Source organism: Vulpes lagopus, chromosome 19 (genome assembly GCF_018345385.1).
Source record: "Vulpes lagopus strain Blue_001 chromosome 19, ASM1834538v1, whole genome shotgun sequence".
Lineage (NCBI taxonomy): Eukaryota > Metazoa > Chordata > Mammalia > Carnivora > Canidae > Vulpes > Vulpes lagopus.
This window is the reverse complement of record NC_054842.1, coordinates 15,204,953-15,227,385: the sequence shown is the minus strand read 5'-3', so window position 1 is coordinate 15,227,385 and position 22,433 is coordinate 15,204,953. Positions and strand designations below refer to the sequence as shown.

The 22,433-nt window shown below is 35.7% G+C and overlaps 1 protein-coding gene across 21 annotated transcripts in view; it reads left to right on the top strand.

The window, feature by feature from the left end:
- RBMS3 (RNA binding motif single stranded interacting protein 3) overlaps positions 1 to 22,433 on the top strand; it is a 1,727,904-nt gene that overhangs the window by 1,235,457 nt on the left and 470,014 nt on the right. For all 21 annotated transcript variants that reach the window (XM_041733599.1, XM_041733601.1, XM_041733598.1 and 18 more), the window contains one exon: positions 5,854 to 5,912. In XM_041733599.1, the coding sequence (XP_041589533.1) occupies positions 5,854 to 5,912 (59 nt within the window). The remainder of the gene's footprint in view (positions 1 to 5,853; positions 5,913 to 22,433) is intronic.

The following is a 22,433-nucleotide window of genomic DNA, read 5'->3' as shown; positions in this document are numbered from 1 at the left end:
TGAAAGCTGCTCATGTGGCCCATCAAAGGAATAGCCCCACCATGTTCTTACTGGATCCCTAAAGCCATAGATATACTCCATTAGCATCCCTCAATGCCAAAGAATGAATGAGCCATCTAGAAGTAGGCAATAACCATATTTGCTGAAAGGATAATGTTTCATCCATTAAATAAATGCAGTACCTTTTTTGAGTCTGGTATCAATACAGAAGGCATGTGAAAAATGAGTTAGCTGGGAGTTAATTGACTGCGGAGACTCTATTTTCAGTCTTTGCCTGTATTTTTTGAATTAATATACACAGTGAGTGATTCAGCAAAAGGATTTTAAAATAAATTCTTTATAGAAAGATCCCACCAATTTGATGTCTTCATAATGCACCAAGAGTAGATCCATAATAGCTCTATTTTCTTTTCGACTTTGGAAAATAATTGACGTCATTAGTTCAAATTAGGCTTGCATGTGGAGTAATCAATTGTATCAACAAATAGTTTGACCTGAATGCTGTTTAAGAAAAGAATAAATGCCAGAAATAACTGGCTGTTCTTTAAAAAATTAATTGTAAAACTTGAGTTGACAAGCTAGAGTAAAAGTGAGTTAATAGACAACACATAAATATATAAAACTCAGTTATGAAAATGTAAAATATAATTGAGTAGTTACCACAGATTGGCTACTGGTTTAGAGTATGCTTAGAATAAAAATAAAATGCTATTTGGGACCTGGTTGCATTTGGAGAATGTATGGGCACTCCAGACAGCTGGTGAATATGCAGATGTTATATGGAGTTGCATGTTTTTATGTCCAAAAGTATCCTAGCAATGTGAATTAGGGGCTTCTCACATTGGTTTAGAGAAGGTATTGAATGTGAGAATCATGATATTAAAGATGTTTACTTCATTTATTTGTTTCTCAAGAAGTTGAACTCCCCCTCCAACCCCCCACTCAGAGGAAGTTGACTGTGGATAATCCTGTATCTCTTCTAGCTGAAATGAAAGCATGGGAAAGCGAATTGGATTTGTCTGAAAGCTTCTGGAGCCAGAAGGCACATGGCATGACTGCTCAGGTGTCTATTTTCAGGCATCATCCTGAAATAATCTGGTCACATATATTTCTCTAATATCAGATTTTGCTTTCTACTCATGGGCATCATAAAGAAAAACGTTATGAATACTTACAGTCTTACTCTAAACCCAAAGAAGGAGAAGAGTAAATAAGGGAGATCATTTATGTTTGGAAATACATTTTGCCTCAAAAATATTTTTTCTCCAGAGTGTGTAAAAATGTATCATTAGTCTGTATAGTTTTTCCTATAGTCCATTAGTATACTTTGACAAAACATTGGGAAGAAAGATTTGATGTAATTCTTCACAGGTATATTACATTGGTGGCTTTTCTGTTTATGGTGGTTTGGATCTTAAAAAAAAAAAGTCTAAACTTTATTTACCTCTATCAGATGTTGATTTTGCAGAGCATAGAGAATACAGCACCAGTCATGCAGAAAGTACCTGTTTGTCACCAGGAGAGTTCAAACATGAACTGGAACCAATGGCCCATTAAATACCTTCTCTTGTTGTTTAAAGCATATCCTAGCTTTGTGGAATAATTGTTAATGCAAAATACTGTAACTGAGCCAAAGAATCAAATTCCTTTAACTCCACAGACTCATGGCTGAGTCAGGTACTCTCGGTTATGTCCCATTGTTTCATTTTCCAGCACTATTGGAAAACCTTGCCTAGAGTATAATGAAAAAAAGGGAAATCAAGAAATACAATAATTTGCTTTTGGTCAGTGTGTGTATGTGTGTGTGAGTGATTTTTCCATTCATCGTAGCATTTTAATGTTTCCTGGGACATAAAATTTCATTTTAGAAAAAAGTTACTTGCCAAAATATTCACAAATGCTTTCCATAAGAAATAATTTCTTTCGTTTCCTTTTTTTCATAATAAAATGACAGCTTTTTAAAAATATACTACATTTAATGAAGGAAAAGAAAGACATCCTAGTAATATTGATACAGTAGGACAATATGCACACCATAGGCTAAAAGTCCCATTGGGAAATGTAATTCACTATGAGATACAGTAATTTTTAATTTCCTCTTTAAAAGATAGAGCTAAATTTTAATTTGGAAGGTACTTATATATAAAATTTTCAGGATTAGCTTTAGAAACCAATTAAGAAGGATTTTGTCTTAAGGGTTTGTGTGCCTGATGTGAGATGGTTATAAATGTTCTAAATTCTTTTTCTTCCTCTAGTTTTTACTTCTCCCATACTGTATTAATAGTGCTGTGTGTGGAAGAATAAGTTTCAGCAAATGTTCCCTTTCTTCTCCCTTTTGTTTTCTACACTAAGATATATATAATCTTCCCAATGTTTACTTGCCTGAATAGCCCAAATTTAGCAAACATTACTGTCATTAATAGGTACAATATATTATAGAGGGGTGCCTGGGTGGCTTAGTCAGTTGGACAACCAACTCTTGATTTCAGCTCAGGTCATGATCTCTGGGTTGAGATCCAGCCCTCTGTGAGGAATCTGCCCTCAGATGGGGAGTCTGCTTGGGATCTCTCTCTCTCTCTGTGTCTCTCTCTCTCTCCCTATGCCCCTCTCCCATGCTTGCATTCTCTCTCTCTCAAATAAATAAACATTTTTTAAAAGTGCAATTATAGATACATTGGACCGTTGTATACTAAAGAGACCATTCAAATATAATAGTATTTTATTGATTATTATTTTTAATAGAATTTTTTAAAGATTTATTTATTTATTTATTTATTTATTTATTTATTTATTTATTATAGACAGACAGAGAGATAGAGAGAGAGAGAGAGAGAGAGAGAGGCAGAGACACAGGAGGAGGGAGAAGCAGGCTCCATGCCGGGAGCCCGATGCGGGACTCGATACTGGGACTCCAGGATCGCGCCCTGGGCCAAAGGCAGGCGCCAAACCGCTGAGCCACCCAGGGATCCCCTATTGATTATTTTCATAAAAGAGAAACTCTTGGGATGAAATAGAGCTTGAAGGAGAGGCTATATGTGTTTTTTGGCATGGGGATGTTGGGGAATGAGAAATTTTGGAGAAAGTGGGCTTGTATAGTAATAGGCATGTAGTACCTAACACACACACACACACACACACACACACACACACACAACAAACAAAAGCTTTGAACCTATGGGCATTTATATGATTAAGTACAGTGACAACATAGTTAATGTAATCCCTAATATTAAAAATAACAACATAAATGGTAAATGTAAATTATCCTTCTAGGAAATAATTTTATCTGCCAAATTTCTTAGTGAAAGATTTTGATAGTCTAAGTAGTAATGTTTTAAAGCTCTTGTTTGGGACAGAACTTTACCCCCTTCTATTTCTAATCTACCTCAGAGAATGCCAAGGACTAGAGATTTTTTTATATAGCAGATAACAGGAAGGAAATAATTGTAAGAAGAGCTAATATTTAATGAGCTCTTATTCTGTGCCAGCCACTGTTATCATTTTAGGTAAACTCCACTTAACCCTCAAAACAACCCTTTGAGGTAGAGACTTATTATCATAATTTTATATATTTGTACATAGGTATATGTAAATTTAAACAAATAATAACCTAAATGAACATTTAAATAAATAGATTTGTAAAATTATAGATGGTGAAGTGATACAAAGAACACATAAGGCTTGCTTAGCCAATTAAAAATACCCAGACTGAACTGAGATATGAGCCATGGCAATTTGTTGCCACAGCATATTCTTTTTACTACTACACTATATTACCCTGGATCAAAATACCTGAATTCTCAAAGACATGAAAATTGATGAAACTAGAAGAGTTGAGATATGTAGCTTTTCTGTTTTGGAAGCAGGTGGTATAATGGTTAAGCACTGTACCAATCTTAAGAATCCCATATTCTGGCCCCTCCTTTAACTTTCACAAATTACGTGATTTTGATCAAGTTATTAATCTGTTAGATTATTTTTTTTTTACATTTGCAAAATAGTAGTAGACACTTTCAGCTCTAGCTGTCTTTGATTTAGTTAACTATAGAGTTATGGTTATAAAGGTGTAGAAAGTATGCTGGTACCAGGGATATAAGTAGCTTAAATTTCATGATTATAAAAAAAAAAAAAAATTTCATGATTATGCTGGCAAAAACTACTCAATTTGGTATTGGACAGCTTCATTCCAGTTCTGGCTGACTTTAAGAAGGGGCATGTTGGGGCCTGGGAGAATTATCTCCAGACCCCTTCATCTAAGTATATACGAATATTCTAGTTTCTACTGTGACCTATTAATAGGCCAGCTCCTAATGATTTTTCAAAGCTATTGGTGGCATCACTTTCATAATAGCATTAATTCCATAAATTTCTAGAGGACCCTCAATCTATCCTTGATCAAAACATATGAGAAGTTCCTGGGATTGGTTCAGTCAGTTAGTGCCTGACTCGATTTCGACTCAGGTCATGATCTCAGGGTTGTGAGATTGAGCTGGGTGTTAGGTTCTGCACTGGGCATGGGGTCTACTTGAGATTTCCTTTCTCCCTCTCCCTGTGTTCCTTGCCCCTGGGTCATGCTCTCTCCTTCTCTCTCTCTAAAAATAAAAACAAAAATAGGAAAACCAAAAACATCTGTAGGAAAGAAAAGAGGCAAAGGCATTTCTAGAACAATGACATTATCAACACCAGAATATTAATAAATGACCACTAAATGCTCCAAAGAATTAATGCTAGAATAAGAGGGTCCTATAAATGCAAAAGAAACAGTAATGATAGGGAACCTAGTTTATCACTACATGGGATATTTACTATTTGTCTATATACTCACAGTTGCTTAGGAGCATAGAATTAAAAGAAAACTTGCCAAATACGTTGTGACATGGCTGAAATTGTCACCATAAGTGTGAGTTGTTAGTAAACTTGGCACTTAAATTTGCATGATAATTTATCCATGTTGTGATGATTCAGGAGCATCCTTCTGGAATCCTAAAGAAGGATGGGGTTTTTAGAAATCATCTTCTTTAGTTCTATCATTTATATCTTAGGAAACAGGCTTAAAGAGATTGAGCTTCATTCTCCAGTTTGCTCATCTTTTAAAAAACAAAACCTAGATTAGGTCTTCTGCAAGAGATAACAAAATAATGAATATACTTACATGTATTTTTGGTAGACACTTCATTGCAGATGGAGTACCACTGGGTTACCCATATTGTTTATTTATTTATAGTAAACATTCATGGAGTACCTATTACATATGGTAGCAGGCACTGAGAATCCAAAATTCAGTCCTTATCCTCAGTTAACTTACAGTATATGTTTCCAGTAGAAAAAAAAAATCCCATTTATCATAGGAGCACTGCTAGGAAATCTTAATATTTCAATTTAACCCTGTCCCAAAGCCTGAAAGGGAATTATTACAATTCTCATTTTTTCCAGATGAAAAAAATGGCTTTGGTGAAATTGTGTTAAACTGCTCAGCATTGCAACACTAGGTCAGCGCCAGAGCTGGATGTAAGCCCCGTTCAGCCTGGCGCCAAGGTCTGTGCTTTTCTCCAGCAATCCACAGTGTGATTTACTTTGATCACAATCACATGAAACCCCCTTTCAGCCACCTATGACAGCCTGACAGGTCTATTTTTGAAGGCTCAACCCAGTGATTATGTAAGGAAGCACATTCTCTAGTTATAAAGAAGAACTGGTGAAAAGCGATCATCCAGGTGTGAAATGGGAGTACTGAGCTTGTTTTCTTGGTTTATTCCTGCTCAATTGTGTGTGCACCGAAGTTCATTAAAGTATTTTAAGCGTCTTCATTGGGCTATAATAACATGGATTTTTTTCCCTCTCTCTCTCTTTCAGGTATGGAAAGATTGTATCCACAAAGGCAATTCTGGACAAAAACACAAATCAGTGCAAAGGTATGTCTAAGGGCATCTGTGTCTAGGCAAGAGGTGGGCTCTTGCCTAGGCTGTTGGATTGATGATTCCTCCAAGGCAGAGGTCCAGGCATCAGTTGCGCAATGATCATGGCATATAGTACATGGGAAACCTTTTAAAAATGCCAAGGCTTTGATGAGTTGTATTTCTAGTAACATTGTTCATTAATTTTTTTCATTAACAAACAAAATGAAAATCACAAATCAGAACAAGTATCAAATTGCTTCAGCGTAAAACTAAATTACCTCTTAACAACTTTGGGTTGTCTGATTTGAATGATATCATCAGTGATGCAAATTGATTTCCTATATAAAAATGAGGAACTCTGGGGAAAACTTCCCCATGCGAAGCACGTTTTAATTTATCTGTTCTTTAAAGCTTTAGCAACATTGGTTGACTAGGAATGAATTTACGGATGGACCCATTGTGTCTAAGCTTCTGCTGTTGGCATCTCTCGGGACCTGAGTTGGTATCTTATTAAGGCTTTTTTTTTCCCCTGGAAACATTTCTGAAGTTACTTGACTATATCTGTGACTCATGTTTCTTCATGTCTGGGAATCCCTTACTCTTTCAAGGGTTGCATTACATACTATTTGTGAAATCTGTATGGCCTCTCTTGCATGACTCAGTTCTTACTAGAAAACCGGAATGCTTCTTGTAACATATGCTATTTATTGCTCCTGTAATCCAGCCTTTTTTATGATACTAACATCAAGAAGTATAGTGGGGCTAAGATCATTCTAAAGACTGCCGCTATTTCACATATAGATATAATCTATATTTCATATAGATTCATATACTGAATCTATACATTCATATACTGAAAATATATCCCAGGCTATTTGGTAGTAGTCAGGTTCTATTCTGCAATTAAAAAAAAAAAGCATTCCATGTCTCCTAGAAACTCAAAAATGCGCTAGGTATTTAGGTACTACAAAACAAAAAATAATAAGACATGGTTCCTGTCATCTAATAGTTCAGTTTGAAAAGGAAACTAGCAAGAAAACCAAGAAATTGATCCTAAAATGCTTGTTAGAATCAGTGTGATCAACGTAATACATGAGAAAGTATACCAAAGATATTTATAATAGAGATATGTACAAAATACTGTGAAAGGAGGAGATAAAGATTTCTTTTGGGGGAATGAAGTTTATTAAGTCAGAATGGATGGACTTGGGGAACGTTTGGGAGAAAGAATTTTAGAATTTAATTGAGCAGACCCACATAATTAGAAAAGAGGAAACTCCTAACACTCTTATCCACATTTTCTTGTAACTACTTATTTAATTCTCTCTCTCTTTCTCTCCAAAGAGACTTAAGCTCAATTGAGACAGGACTTGTGTAATCTAGAAAGCTTACCTTCACAGTGAGGTGTTGCAGGGGAAGGCTAGACGATCTGCCAGGAATGCTCGAAGAAAATATTAGAACATATCTCTGTTTTTATATCAACTTTCTGTGTATGATTTAGAAAATAATAATATAGTCTTACTATGCATATGTTTTAAACATATAAACATATACATTTTGAGTTTGCTGATACAAAATATTTTTGTTCATTGTAGCATGGGTTTAAAGAGTGGCTTGGTGGGGCGCCTGAGTGGCTCGGTCAGTTAAACACCTGCCTTCGGCTCAGGTATTGATCCCAGGATCCTGGGATGGAGTCCTGCATCAGGCTCCCTGCTCAGTGGGGAGTCTGCTTCCCTTCACTCTCCCTCTGCCGCCCCCCCCCACTCATGCTCTTTCTCTCTCACTCTTGTTCACTTTCTCTCTCTCTCTCTCAAATTAAACCTTTTAAAAAAAGTGGTTTGGGGATTACAAGGTTCATAATAAGCACTGATAAATATAAAAGATGATGAAAGAGAGAGGAAAGAATGGAGGAAAGGGAAAGAGAAAGGAAGAGACGGACCATAGACCTACCTAGGGAAATCATTTAATAAAAGGGCAGCCAAAGATGACTTTATGGGAAGGCAGAGGGCTATTAGACCTTTTGCCTTGAAGGTAGTGTGAAGAGGGTGGAGGGAACATGTGATCGTTATACACACATAAATAAAAGCCTCTAGTTGCCTTTTTTGGCCTCAACATTTAGAGCTTGTGGATTAACAGTAGTGATTCTGAATCACAGTCTTCCTCATGTATATGGAGGTGGTATCCTAAAAGTAAGCACTCATGATCAGAAAGGTATTACTGTCATGCCACTTTCATCTTTGAGGGGAAAATATTGTTTCAGTGATATTCTGAATCCTATTTAGAGTATCTCTTTCAGAAGAATGGCCCTTGAAATGGTTACCAGTACAAACAACATGCATTTGTGAAGAGGTAGCAATTATATTTATGGAAAATTATCTACCGTTGTTAATTATAACCATGAAAGTGTGTTTCTAAGGTTAAGGAAGATGTGACATCATTGAGGAGCTCAAGGAACTGATAAAACAAGGCATTGAAACAACCATCTAAATACTTACTGAAATATCCAAGAAACGAAGCAAGAATAGTATTAAGGAAAGTAACTGATCCAGAAAATATTTATGGAGAGCTAAAAGCAATGATACTGGGGCGGGGGGATATCTAGACAATAGTGAAAATGAAGATTCCACACTGATTGTAAGATTTTCTTATGACAAATTCTAAATTGGAGATTTTAGGTAGGAGCAAAACTAGATGGACTTAGGAACAAGGAAGACTCTCCACGTATAGGCCCATTGGGAGAAGAGATGTGAGAAAGGAAAAACAAAGAACAAAACACAGCAAACACTTGAGAGGGCTACAAAGGAGCAATGGCTTCAGGGTGAGTCAGAAAACAGTTGGAAACATGCCAATTAAAGTAATTTGCAGTGATCATTCATATCCACTCAGGTAGCAAACATTATTTCATGCAGGCCATCCGATGCTGTGTTCCACACATCTGGTTCACTCATATTTGCTGATATCATCCTAAGTTGACAGAGACTTTTTAAAAAGTCAGATTGGAGAGAACAATAAAGGACATATTTTGACGCTAGTAATTACACTGAGAATGTTGTTCCAAATATATTATTCAAACAAATGTTTAAGGAATATGTAGATATGCACCCCCTGAGCACTCATTCTCTGTATTGAACAAACAGGCATCCTCCCAATTCTAGCTTATGGTGCATATACCACTGATAGTGAAGAGGATTATGCTGTGTCAGACAATGAACATGTTTATTATAGGAATTCAAGTGAATATAGAGGACTATATAACAATGTGCACAATAAATATGGATCTACATTAATATCTGAGAGTAAGTATGGCTTATGCTTATGTCTGGAGTGAAGCCAGACTGCCTGGTTTGAACACTGCCATTCCACTAAGTAAGCTGTGTGACCTGTGGTAAATGACTCAACTTTTCTGGATGCCTCAGTTAACCTATCCATAAAATGATAATAATAGCAATATGGCCTGATTTGATAGTTAAATGGATATGGATAACACTCAACCATACCTGGTGTTAGCTATAGTATAAAATACTGGTGATATTAAACAACAAAATATATTAAGGTGGTGGGAATATGGGTGATAGACTATTATTAATTTTACATTTCTCCAAATCTGTTGTCTTCTCAGGCAAAACAAACAAAGAAACAGTTTTTGGAAAAATGATCTGGTTTTGATTGTATTTTGGTGGTTCTTTTTATGAAATATGAGGAGCCTGTGACGATATATTTCTTTGTTTTTTTGTGAAATGTCAGGTTAAAGTGGTAATGGATTGGGAGTTAATGTTGTGTTTTGCATCTTTAAATAATCAGCAGAAATGGAGTTCTTCTTGACCGTGGTTTTCTTCAGGAAGGAGATGGAAAGAGTGAGGCGGCTTTTTCAAACAAAATCACTAAGAGCACCAGGCTTGTCATTAGAGAATGCAAATTGGATTTGGTCTTCTCTGAGACACTTGCTTCTGAACCATTTGCAACTTTGCCTCTAGACTCAGGCTATGCAATTAAAACCAAATCTTGGGAAGACAAGACTTATTTATTTTTGTTTTTAAAGACATGATATAAATTCAATTTTTCATGAGCAGTTGCACATGCAGTATATTACATGCAAGTTACTGTGTATTGTAGTGTGAGGAAGTACATTCATTAGTCTCCTTGGAGATGGAAAGAAAAAGCATCGAAATGAACCTTGATGTATTAGCTCAATGTTAGTCTTAACCCTAACTTAGCATCTGAAAGAAAGGCTTTTGTTCCCTCCTTGTATCCCACTCACATTCTGAAGTTCTGTACAGTAGGCAGACCCAGAGAAACACACTCATTCTCTATTCTGGAAAGGGTCATGGAGAACTCTTTCAACATAACCTCTCGTTTTCAAGATTGTTCTTTCTTGGGTGGTGGCTGTGGCAGCTTTCATTCTGTAAAATATGGCAACATAAAACAAAACAGTCACCGTCAGGCCAAAATGACCAGAAATTGCTGAACAAAGCAGGCAACAGCTCCAGATGGAGAATAATGAAAAGCAGACCACAGTTCATTCAGATACTCAAATGCAAGGAGCAAATAGGGGCTATTGTACAAGTCACATAGATTTGCACTGCTTTGTGTTTTTGTTTGTTTGTTTTTCTGTTTTTCTCCATGTTTCCCTCTGGGTCCAGTATATTTGCTAATTTAAAAAGCCAGGGGAAATTAAATGAAAGAAGCCATTGAAAACATGGTGTAAATCTTCAATGAATTTACTTGTCTCTGCCTTTTCCTGCGTTTTAAGTTTGGCTTCCTCTGTACCCCTCCCCACACTATTTTTCTGACAGGCTATGTGTTTAGAGCAGAGGGAATGAGTAATGGATATTCCATAGAAAGTTTCCATGCCTAATAGCCATAGGATATAAGCGTACTTAGTGTGTGCCAAGCATACCAACTTCTAAGAGTTTGAAATACTCCTTCTGCCTTTGTTGTCACAAGCTGGTTGAATTATATTTATGGAAGCTAATGTTGCCTTTAACATTTCATTGGGCCCTTAAAATCAAAGTTGAAGACAAGTATCTAAAAGTTCTGAAATCATCCATGGAGGATATCATTCATTCTTTATTAAATGAAATCATAAATTGTTATTTCTTCTTTAAGAAAAATAATTCTGCATGCTCTACTAATTTTATAGAGAAGGATAGAACCCTCCGAGATTGTTTCAAGGAGGGATGTGAACGAATCCATTTGGCAGTTCTAGATTCATGGCCATGTTACATATGTTTTTAAAGATTTGTTTATTCATTTTCGGAGAGAAAGAGAGAGTGCACAAATGGGGATAGCAGCAAAGGGAAAGAATCCCGAGCAGACTCCCCACTGAGCGCAGAGCCCAGTGCAGGGCTCAACCCCTCAACCCCGAGATCAGGATATAAACCAAAATCAAGAATCAGGTGCCCAACAGATTGAGCCAACCAGATGCCCCATGCAGTCTTTAAAAAGTATTTTAAGTAACTAGATATGAGGCCATATACTTGGACAGATTTGAAGTATTCAATTTATTTATCATTTAGTTTTCTTCATTACTGACCAGGAATATTTATGTAGCAAAAGAGAGAAGTAGAGATTTCTATCTATATTAAATCCAATGAATGTGGAGGAAGGGGTAGATATTATATGCTGCCATATTTTTATGTAAAATCATTGTAAGGTTTGAGGTAGCCCCTACCTCTGGCCATGCACCTGGGTAGAGTGTATATGTGTCAATGGAACTATTTGGTTTCCAGAAAATAACATACCTACTCTGAGTTTGTCCACATAGAAATAAAGTAGGTAAAGGAAGAAACTAAACACCATGGAAAGCCTCATTTCTAGTACCTGTTATTTCCCCAAATCAGCGCAAACTAAAATAAATGTTCTGTGAAATTTATGAGTCTGAGGAATTACATTTTGAAGGGAATAGGCACCTCCCCCAGGTGGGCTCACAGTCTATTGAGCAAGAAGCCCATGAAGCAAAATGACTTGAAAAACACATTTATTCAATTTTCAAATAATGGGATTAGGTTTCAAAAAAAAAAAAAAAAAAAAGCCAAAAACAGCTCTATTTAGACAACTGCATTTCCCTTTGGAAAATGAAGTGTGGGATATTTCCCTGAACTTCTTTTATAAAGTTTAATCTATTCCAGTATTAATTTTACCACTAATCACAGGTGACCAACATATATATGTTATATTATATATATATATACACATATATATATGTTATACATTATATATATTATATATGTGTATATATATATATTTGCTTCATTTGGTATTGATATTGACTTTTATTTTCATTTCAGAACAAGTAAGTTTGTGTAGGAACTTTGCTAACTTCATTTAGTACATCAAGCTTCCATAGAATCATCCAGCAGTTACCTTTTCCTTAGTGTTTTCATCCTGGACATCTTTTGGAAAAAAAAGCCAATTTTTATAGTGTTATAGCCAGAGTTCAGAAAGAGTAACTTCTTTGAAGGTAACTGGTCTCCATTTGTTGTCTCTAGCTTACATAAATAATTACAACTAAAGATGTTTTCTCCTGTTAAAAATAATCCTTCCAATCCAGTTATTTCTAATTCAGGATCTTAAATATTTTAGAGAGTTCTTTATTATCATTTTTTTTAAATTGGGGGGATTTGTTTCTGTTTTTTGAGAGAGAAAAAGAGAGCACAAGCAGGAGGAGGGCAGGGAGAGAGGCGAGAGAGAGGATCTTAAGCAGCCTCCATGGAGCTTGATCTGAGGACCTTGAAATCATGACCTGAGTCAAAATCAGAAGTTGGACACTTAACCCACTGAGCCACCCAGGAGTCCCCTATTATTATTATTATTTCATTTTCATTTTTTATTATTATTCTGTGTTAGCTTTGAGAGGTCTTTGAAATAAGTGTAAAGCAAAATATGTACTTAAGTTTTGGTAGTCATACACCTACACAGGTTTCTTCAGAAGTCTTTTTTAGCCATATATTTACTCAGCATTTGCTTTTGATCACTGTTAATATACCTATGAGGCAAAAGGAAAACTATCCACAGATATTAAATGTAGTAGGTAACACTGCTGTTTTAAGTATAAAATTATTTTTGGCATCAAATACTAGTATTTGGCATCAAATACTAGTATTATAGTTAATACTATAATTTACCTTCCTAACTCTTTGCACATACAGAAATTATTTTATTGGAAAAAAATTTAAATAATATCTATGGAGTTTAAAATGGCTTAAAAATAAAATAGGATAGTAATATTGTTTCCTCCCATAATCTGAACATGACTTTTACTAATCCATATTTTCTAACCTAACAGAAATCCTTTTATTCAGATATTCTGTTTACTTTCCTGTTCCGTGTTTCAGTTCTCTATTTGTAGAATTTGACTTTTGTTAATACACATAAAAAGTGCTCACTGTTCTTACCTCTACTAGTCTGTATCAAGTATTTCTTCCTAAATTCACCTTGTCAAGAAGTTCTCACTAGACTCTTTCCATCCTACTCAAACACTTTATTTTTATTTTTTTATTTTTTTAAAAAGATTTTATTTATTTATGATAGTCATAGAGAGAGAGAGGCAGAGACACAGGCAGAGGGAGAAGCAGGCTCCATGCCGGGAGCCAGGCGTGGGACTCGATCCCAGGACCCCAGGATCGTGCCCTGGGGCAAAAGCCAGCGCTAAACCGCTGAGCCACCCAGGGATCCCCTCAAACACTTTATGAGGGCGCCTGGGTGGCTCAGTCAGTTGAGTGTCTGACTCTTGATTTCTGCTCAGGTCATGATCTTGGGGTTGTTGGATAGAGCCCCATATAGTGCTCCACCCCTGGTATGAGACTGCTTAAGATTCTCTCTTCCTCTGCCCCTCCCCTCTGGCTCACTGTGTACTCTCTCTCTCTCTCTCTCTCAAAAAACAACAACAAAAAAAAACAAAATCCAAAAAAAAACCCACAAAAACTCCAAAATCCCACTTTACAATGCTGCTGCTTTGAGCATCATCTGGAGTCAAAGATCTTATGCTATCTTATGACTCTTACTTTTGTGATTATTATAACTAGATTATAAAACCCCTTAAGGTTCTGATGGGACTTACTTTCTATTGCTAAGGTATTAAGGAAATAGACAGTTCAGGGTGGTTACATAGATTCCAGAGGCTTTATCTTTCTCTCTGGGAGCTTTTGAGGTTGCATCAATGGAAGGAACGAACATGGCCAGGTATATAAAAACACCAGGGATTCCAAAGACATACACATACACGTGTTTCCTGGAGTTATTCTTTACAAGTAAGCATTTTAACTGAGAATATTTTGTGAGAATGGAATTATTCCTTTTACTATCTGAAGTTAACTATTTTCATTCATCATTAATTTCATAAATATATGGGAATTAAATATATTTTAAATAACATGAAAATTATAATAATGTATAATGGACAAATATGATATATGTGTTTCCAGTTTATTAAAATATGAAAACTAAAAACAATAAAAAAATGAAAATTTATATTATCATATAAATAAATATACTTTCAAATATAAGATTTCAAAACATGTAGTTTTTCAAAAGAAACGCCATTTAGGGGGCAGCCTGGGTGGCTCAGCAATTTAGTGCCACCTTCAGCCCGGGGCCTGATCCTGAGACCTGGGATCGAGTCCCATGTCAGGCTCCCTGCATGAGCCTGCTTCTCCCTCTGCCTGTGTCTCTGCCTCTCTTTCTCTCTCTCTCTCTCTCTCTCTCTCTTTGTGTGTGTGTGTCTCTCATGAATAAATTAAAAAAAAAAAAAAGAAACCTCATTTAGTGCTTGAGGGATTTTCCAAAGGAAGTCTATACCATGAAAATCTCTAAGTAATTTTAGTTTTCTTGGACAAGTTACATAATATCTCTAAACATCCGTTTCCTCAATAGTCATATGAGGTTATTTGTACCAATGATGAAAAAAGTGTTTTCAGAATTACGTGGATCCATGTCTGTAATGTATCTGGTGCATACATCAGGTAAATTTTTCTGTGGCCTTGGATGTGGATTTTTTTTCTCATAGGAACCAGATGGTCTAGAGCTCCTACTATCTTTTTATTTTTTTTGAGCTCCTACTATCTTATGTAATTTAATGCAATTCTGAGTACATTTTCAGTGTTCAAGGAATATGTATTTCATGAATTGGCATATACTTATTGAGCCTGGTTTGTTAATAGCAAAAAGTGTAAGTATTAAAGGATTTTTTTTCATACATTTTGGTCCTGGCTATTTGATACCCATCAGGATTTTTCAAGGCCTATAAACCTTGTATCTTTGAGGACAAACACATTCTGTCACAATAGCAGGTGGCAAAATTCATTCTAATGGAGTCCAGTTGGTTCTCAAAAAAAAATGCTTCTTGTTCACCCCTTGTTATGTGGCTCACTCCATGTTTCATAAGTTCAAAGGTAAAAAGAAAAAAAAAAGAAAAAGAAAGACTAAATATTCTCACATCCTTAGTTTTGAAGTCACAGTGAAAGTATATTTGGCTTAAAGTATGGTTTGTAGTCATTTGATTTGATATTTGTCATTGTTCTTATTGACTCATCGGTTATTCATGTTGCTATTAAAATAGCTATTTTTTTCTGTCCTTTAGTAAAGAAATGAGACACCTGGAGTATGGGGGAGGAAAAAAAACCCACCTTGTGCATATGGCTAAAAAAAATCGCAAACTATAAAAACAAAAATTGAATTTGAGAGATGAAAGTATCATTTGTTATGGTTCTGCAAGTGACTCTAAGTCAGCTCAAATGTCTCTTTATCCATAAAATGTTGGTGGTACAAGGTCTCTTTTGGCATGATTTCCTCCCTGTGTTGTGGAATAAGAGAGAAATAGCAAGGTCTGTGTTTAATTTGTACTTCTTCTTTTAAGAAAAGGAAAAAAAAAAAAAAAAAAAGAAAAGGGCAGCTCATTTTAATTAGTAGACATCCAGATAGATCTATTGGTCATTTAGCTTACATCAGCCCTGAGTTGGAAGAAACCTGTGTTCATAAAGCATCTTTTGAACACCTTCTCTATGACACTTATAAAGACACAATGTCTTTCAAGAAGAAATAATAAGATGCTGCAGATATCACAGCTGTTCACATTTTCAGGGCTTGTCCACTATGAAAAAAGCAAGAGCTAAAACAAAAGATTTTAGGAAACAATATTAATTTAGGGAACAATATTAACAATAGGGCTATTGTGAATAATGCTATAATGAACATGGGGGAGTAAATACCCCCCATCTATAAATACCTACATCTTTGAGTTATTGATTTCATTACCTTTGAGTGTATACCCAGAAGACAGATTGCTGGATCATACAATAGTTCTGTTTTTAGTTTTTGAAGAACCACCACACTATTTTTCATAATGACTATACTAAATTACATCCCCAAGAACACTATATGGGGGTTCCTTTTTCTACATATCCTCACAAGCATTTGTTATATCTTATCTTTTTGATATAAGTGTTCTGATGAGTATGAAGTGATATCTCATTGTGGTTTTGACTTGTGTTTCTGTGATGGCTAGTAATGCTGAGCATCTTTTCATATACCTGTTGGCTACTTGTATGTCTTCTTTGGAAAAATGTTTATTCAGATATTTGCCCATTTTTTAATATGGTTATTTGTTTCTGCTGTTGAATTATATGAGTCTGTTATATATTTGGGATATTAACCTTTTATCAGATATATGGTTTGCAAATATTTTCTCCTGACTAAATAAAATCTTAAGAAGTCAGTTAAACACTGGACTTATGATTTTGGCTCAGGTCTTGATCTCAGGGTTGTGAGATTGAGCCTGATGTTTGGCTCTACACTGGATGCACAGGCTGCTTGGTATTCCCTGTCTCTCTCTGCCCCTCCTCTCTCTCTCTCTCTCTTTCCCCCCCTCTCCCTCTCTAAAGAAAAAAAAAAAGCCAAAAATTCCCATATGAAAAGCAGAATTTTCCTGTTTATTTTAAATTTCTAATTTGTTTTGAACTGAATTGGAGTAACTACAGGTGAACTAGACGTACATACATAAGTGTTATTGTATATTAATATCCTTAGTTGTATATTTATTATACAAATACATGTGTATGCGATATGTAAGTGCATGCGTATGTCAGTATGTTTGTGTATATGAGAGAGGGAGATAGGGATAAAATATATGAGATATCTATATCCTAAGAGAATTTTAAAAGCCATTAACTAAAGATTTGCCTTAAAGTTTAAGTTTAATAAAATGCAATTTTATTAAGAGAAGCTTGGAGTAAAATCCTTATAGTTGTTTATAACTAAGCATCTGCTATATCACATAAACCGAAGAAGTCCTGGGGAAGTTGTTCTGCCTTAGATAGCAATCAGGTAGTGTTTTTTTTTTTTTTTCTCCTTCTATTGTGAGAGGATAATGTAAGACAAGTCATAATGAGTTAACACTGCATATGCAATTATCAAATAAAAGCTTATTCAAGCATTAATGAATTAATATATGCTTGAAATCTGTGTAAAAATTTAACATTTCTACTTTGCTTTATTGTATTTCCATCAATCATGTCCTAATAATATGGACTATTAATACAACTAAATATCCTATTTATATTCTATGTTGTCCATTTTAGCCTATCTTTTTTTTTTTTTCTCTCTCTCTCTCTCTGTCTTCCCCCAGTTAGTAGTCTAGAGCCAGTCTTTTGACTCTGTTCTTGTTAAGGACATTCTTTTAAAAAGTATATAGAGTATAACTTTCCAGATAAGATGATTTCAGCTTACAAGGGAACTTCTGTAAACCAACAAAGGCCAGCACGGTACATGAACTGATCGAAGCATCAGACACTTGGCAAACCAGAGGATAGTTTATCTGTTTTGGGAGGGAGACTTTTAGTACCACTGTTAAACTGCAGTCTTTTGTAGCTTCAAGGGCTATCAGACCCATCAGCATTTGCCAACATTTTAATCTTTCCCATCTGAATTCCGTTAAGCATAGGAAGGAAAGTCTTCAACCTATTTTCCACCAAACTAGTGACCAACCCTATTGACCAGTGAGCCAAATAAACACACTGAAGAACTGGGACATGAGAAAAAAAAAATCCCCATAGTAAGGGTCAAGAATGGTGTCTTTGGTTTGTTTGCCCAGGAGATAAGAAACTGCTTAACACAGTGAGTTGGGGAGTGAGTTGATGAGGAGCTGTGAACTATGGGAAGGAGGAGCCCAGAAATATGGTAGGCAGTGGTTATGGGGGCAAGAGATATATCTGTACTAATGTGCTGTCAACTCAGGCTTGGTCAAATACTGGTTGAGCATACTGGAATCTATAAGTCTCTTAGAACATTCCTGTCGTTCATCAAAAGGGGAAATTTGTCTAACAAAGGAATGTTGTTTGGGAACAACACTGCTTAAAAGTATTTATGTGAATCCTTTTAGTGGAAGCTTAATCACCATTAATTTTCTTAAAACCAGCCCACTTCACTCACTTGCATACCCCTTTGGCCCTGAAGGCAAGCCTTCAACTTTGAATAGCCTTTGCCTTCTTGAATGGGTATCAAGTAACTCCAAGGGTTATTCTCTATCCCCATTTAACTGATGAGGAAGCAAGCCTAGAAATGTTGGTTATTTGCTCTTCCTTCCTTAAAATAATCCCTGTAAGTAAGGCTAGCGGTAAATGGTTCTGGATGTTATTAATGACAGACAGACACAAGGACAATGTTTTTATTTTGGGTAAAGGTGGATGGTTTGGGAAAAAAAAAAAATATGTGCAGCAGCTTTTACCCACCCACTTCCATCCCACTGGAGACAGCATTGACTGGCAGTCCTAGCTCTGTTCTGTCACTCACTAACAATAGCTATATTCTTATATAACAATAACAATATAATAGTGTGCATATTGTGCCTTGAAAGCATAGGCATCTTTTGAAAATATTTTGATCGTCTTGTTTCATTCCATATATTTTTTTGAGAATGGTTTCTGTTAACTTCAATTTTGCCCTTAAGTTACATTTGTCTAGCTTTCTACCTGTGTTAACTTTATTTTTTAATTTTTTTTTTACCTGTGTTAACTTTAAAGTGGGCAGCAGTTTAATCAGTTTTAAGTAGGAGAATATCACAGGATTATGGATGGTGGTAGGAAGACAAAGTGCAGTTGATAATCTCCCTTCCTCCCAGGGTTCAGAATGAGGCATGTGCTTTCTTAAAGGGCCTATGTGGTAGAGTTTCACAGCAAACACTCTTTCATCTTATTTAAGTTCTGTTTGGCTTGCCTCCCGTGTTTGCTCATGAGGATAAGGTTAAGACCTCTGAAGAGGCCACTCTATTCCAATTACTTACCCAGGCTCCCCTCTTTCCTTTAAATAGTATGCACTTAGCTGTGAACAGTGTTTTGGGGTCATTATCTCCTTGATGGATGAGCCCAGGGACAAACAACTAATTTCTTATTGGGATTCTAAAAGTATGATAAAGTCTGATCAAAAAGACTTTGAATGTTTTGAATTTATCCACAAACTAGTACTTGCTGCAAAACACACAAATGCCTGTGTCAATTTTTCCTTTTTCAATCTGGTTTTTCTCAAAAGGTTCTTCCCCCAGCCACATAGTTTCCTATTGTCTCAAGTTGCCTTAAAGCTTCTAATTCCAACCCAAAGGCTGCCTGATCTCTCATTCCCTTGTGTTTTAAAGAAACTTTAAGCATCTGTGTTTAGTTTTGTGAAGAGCTCTATTTAGGCACATGCTTTATTCCCTTGACTTCACTCTAGAATCGCTTGCCCAAGTTTTGAGTCTGAATTGTTAGAATGTTTGGATTGTGATACCATTTCTTCCTTGTCTGGTCCCTGAGAGTTACATGTCTCAGGCATAATATTCTGCTTTCAAATGCTGAACTTAAAACTAGGTCCTCATTACTGGGGCTATTGAGAGAATTATTTTACTTCTCTGGCACCATCATTTGCATTTAGTCTGTTTTTGTTGATGGAATTTTTGTAGGAAATAGTGTAGTAGCAAGGCAACCATTTTATATTTATAATCAAAATTAAGTGATTATTAGGCAGGGCATGGGTGTATTTTGTCAGGTTTCTAGTCAATCTGAAGATTATTATCAATAGGCATCTATGAATTTCTTAGGCATCAGAAACTCTAACATCCTATATGACTTGGCATCTGTGGTCCTCCATAGCAACGAGCACACTTTGACATTGCCAGTTCCTTGAATTTTTGGACAAATAATGGGGAAGGCATGTTAAGGCTTTCTCATTTAGATTTAACTCAAGAGGTAAAGAATTACCTGAAGCTCTGTGTGGCAAATGGTTTCTTTTGGGCTTTGTTCTCTAAACAATTTGTAGATGGTTGTCTTCAGAATTCCCAGCCCTCATTAGCTAACTGCACACATGTGGAAACATAGAGGCTATGACCTTCAGATCCACTCCAGAAATACAAACTTGGTCTCTAAGTTTAGAGAGGAAATGCTTCCCTCTCTTTAGGCAGAAAACAGACTGATGTTTTGTCCAGGTCACACATACGTCGGAGCTATCCCAGCCAGCAGGGAAAAAAATGACCTTCCGGGTAATGTGTGCGTCATTAAGACTTAACTGAGTCCTTGGTCCAGGGAGCAGAAGCTCACTTAAAGTGCACAGAACCTTAGGATTTTTTAATCCATAAAAATCAACCCAAGCAAAGTGGAAATTATTGATAATTGGTGAAATTATTGATCATTTTTCCAGGAGAAGTCAGCCAAGAAAAAAGATCAATTTAGAGGGGCATTAGGAATCCCTCCTTTTTATGAGATTCGTTTAAAAGCGAAAGTGTTTTTTTTATTACTGCATTTCAAGAGTCACTAAACTTTGCAAACCTTCAAGCAAATAAATTTAATCATATCATTTTTTTTCAAAGAAATATTTTAAGTGTGGAAAAGCTGAAGACATTAATGCAATCTTTGCCTTATATCACCGAAACTCAGAAATGACCCAAATATGCAAAAATGGGGAATGACAGAACTCTGGTTAAAGCAGTGTTTTACAACAATTTAGAAAGATAATTAAGACTTTGAAACAGCATGAAAAACTAGCTGCAGTATGATGTTAATTGGGAAAAAGAAAAATAGAAAAATCTATGTATGCTCTGCTGTTAACTAGGTCAATACATGATGTATGATGATTACTGAAGATACTTTTGCTTGGAGATGTTATTATTGGTTGACATTTATGTCTTCTCCTCTGGACTATGACTTTCTTGAGAGAGTAAACATATTTTACTCTGTCTGCAAAACTAAGACCTGCACAAAATAAGGGCCAGTAAGTATTTCTCAGTTCATCCATTAAAAGATGGGGAGGGGAAGCAAATTATGAAATTGTGTATTTAATATCTGAACACAATTGTATAAAAACAATGCATTCAGAAGGCCAAGGACCTGAAGGAATCATGGAACAGTGGTTACAGGTTATAAGGATTCTTTGTATGGTGATATATTGATTTTTGAATTTCCAATATATTTTTAAAAATAATTGTGCTGTCTAGAAAAACAATGCTAATGAGCAGTGTCAGCATAATTTAATGGTATTGAAATGCAAAAGTAGAAAACATTTATTTATTCAATAATGGGAACATTTAAAGATGTATATCTTTATTAAAATTCAATTATACGTGTAAATTTCGAGGTCTCTATCATCTGGAATGAGATGTCAAAAGCGATAAACTTTGAATTACTTATCATAGAATATAAGATCTTTGATGATCTAGCCTGTCCTCTACTCTCTAACACAAAGGCTACTGTGCTTTTTGGATAATGTGAGCCGTGTGGCATTCTGGGACTGTCAGAACATTCACATTGTAGTCCCTATAAATAGCACAACTGGAATTGTACAATGAGCAACTCATGTGGCCACACCAATGGTCCTGATCAGTTCTCATCTCTTAGATGTCCAGCCCTATCTGTTTACATGCCACATGTAAAGGTAATCAAGTACCTATTCCCTTTACTTAAAACATCATCCATCCCCCTCCATTTAATAATAGTCTGGTATTTATTGAGCACTTAATATGTACAGAAGTTATGCTAATAGCTTTATAAACATTATGGCAGTTTTTTTCAAGTTGTTATAATGATCTATTTTATAGATATGAGAGACAAGGAAGTTGCCCAAGCCCCCACAACTATAAAATAGCAAATATGGAAAATAAATTCAGGTTTGCTTTGTCCTGAAGCCTGGCTGCTTGATTTCTCATATGTCATCCCTCTCCTGTTTTGTTTCTCTGCTCTTCCCTGACTTGTAAGACTTAGCTGATGAACATTAAGTCTTCAGAGCCTTCCTTTTCCCTCTGCACCTGGCCAAGCTGACTCAAGTATGCTTTCTCTGTACCCCTTAATAAAACTCTTTGTTCTCCCAAAAATCCAGCAAGCATTTAACAAACTAGGTATAGTCAGTGATTTTTCTTTGACCGTGGGCCTATTAAGAGCAAGAATTATAAACTTCTTTAGGAAAAAATAAATACATAAAGACTGTATCTTGTTCATTTCTCATTCACTTGTACTTAGCACATGCTTGAAACCTGAAAAAGTTATCCAGTGAAGGTCTGGGAGAATAAAATAACAAATGGCTTAA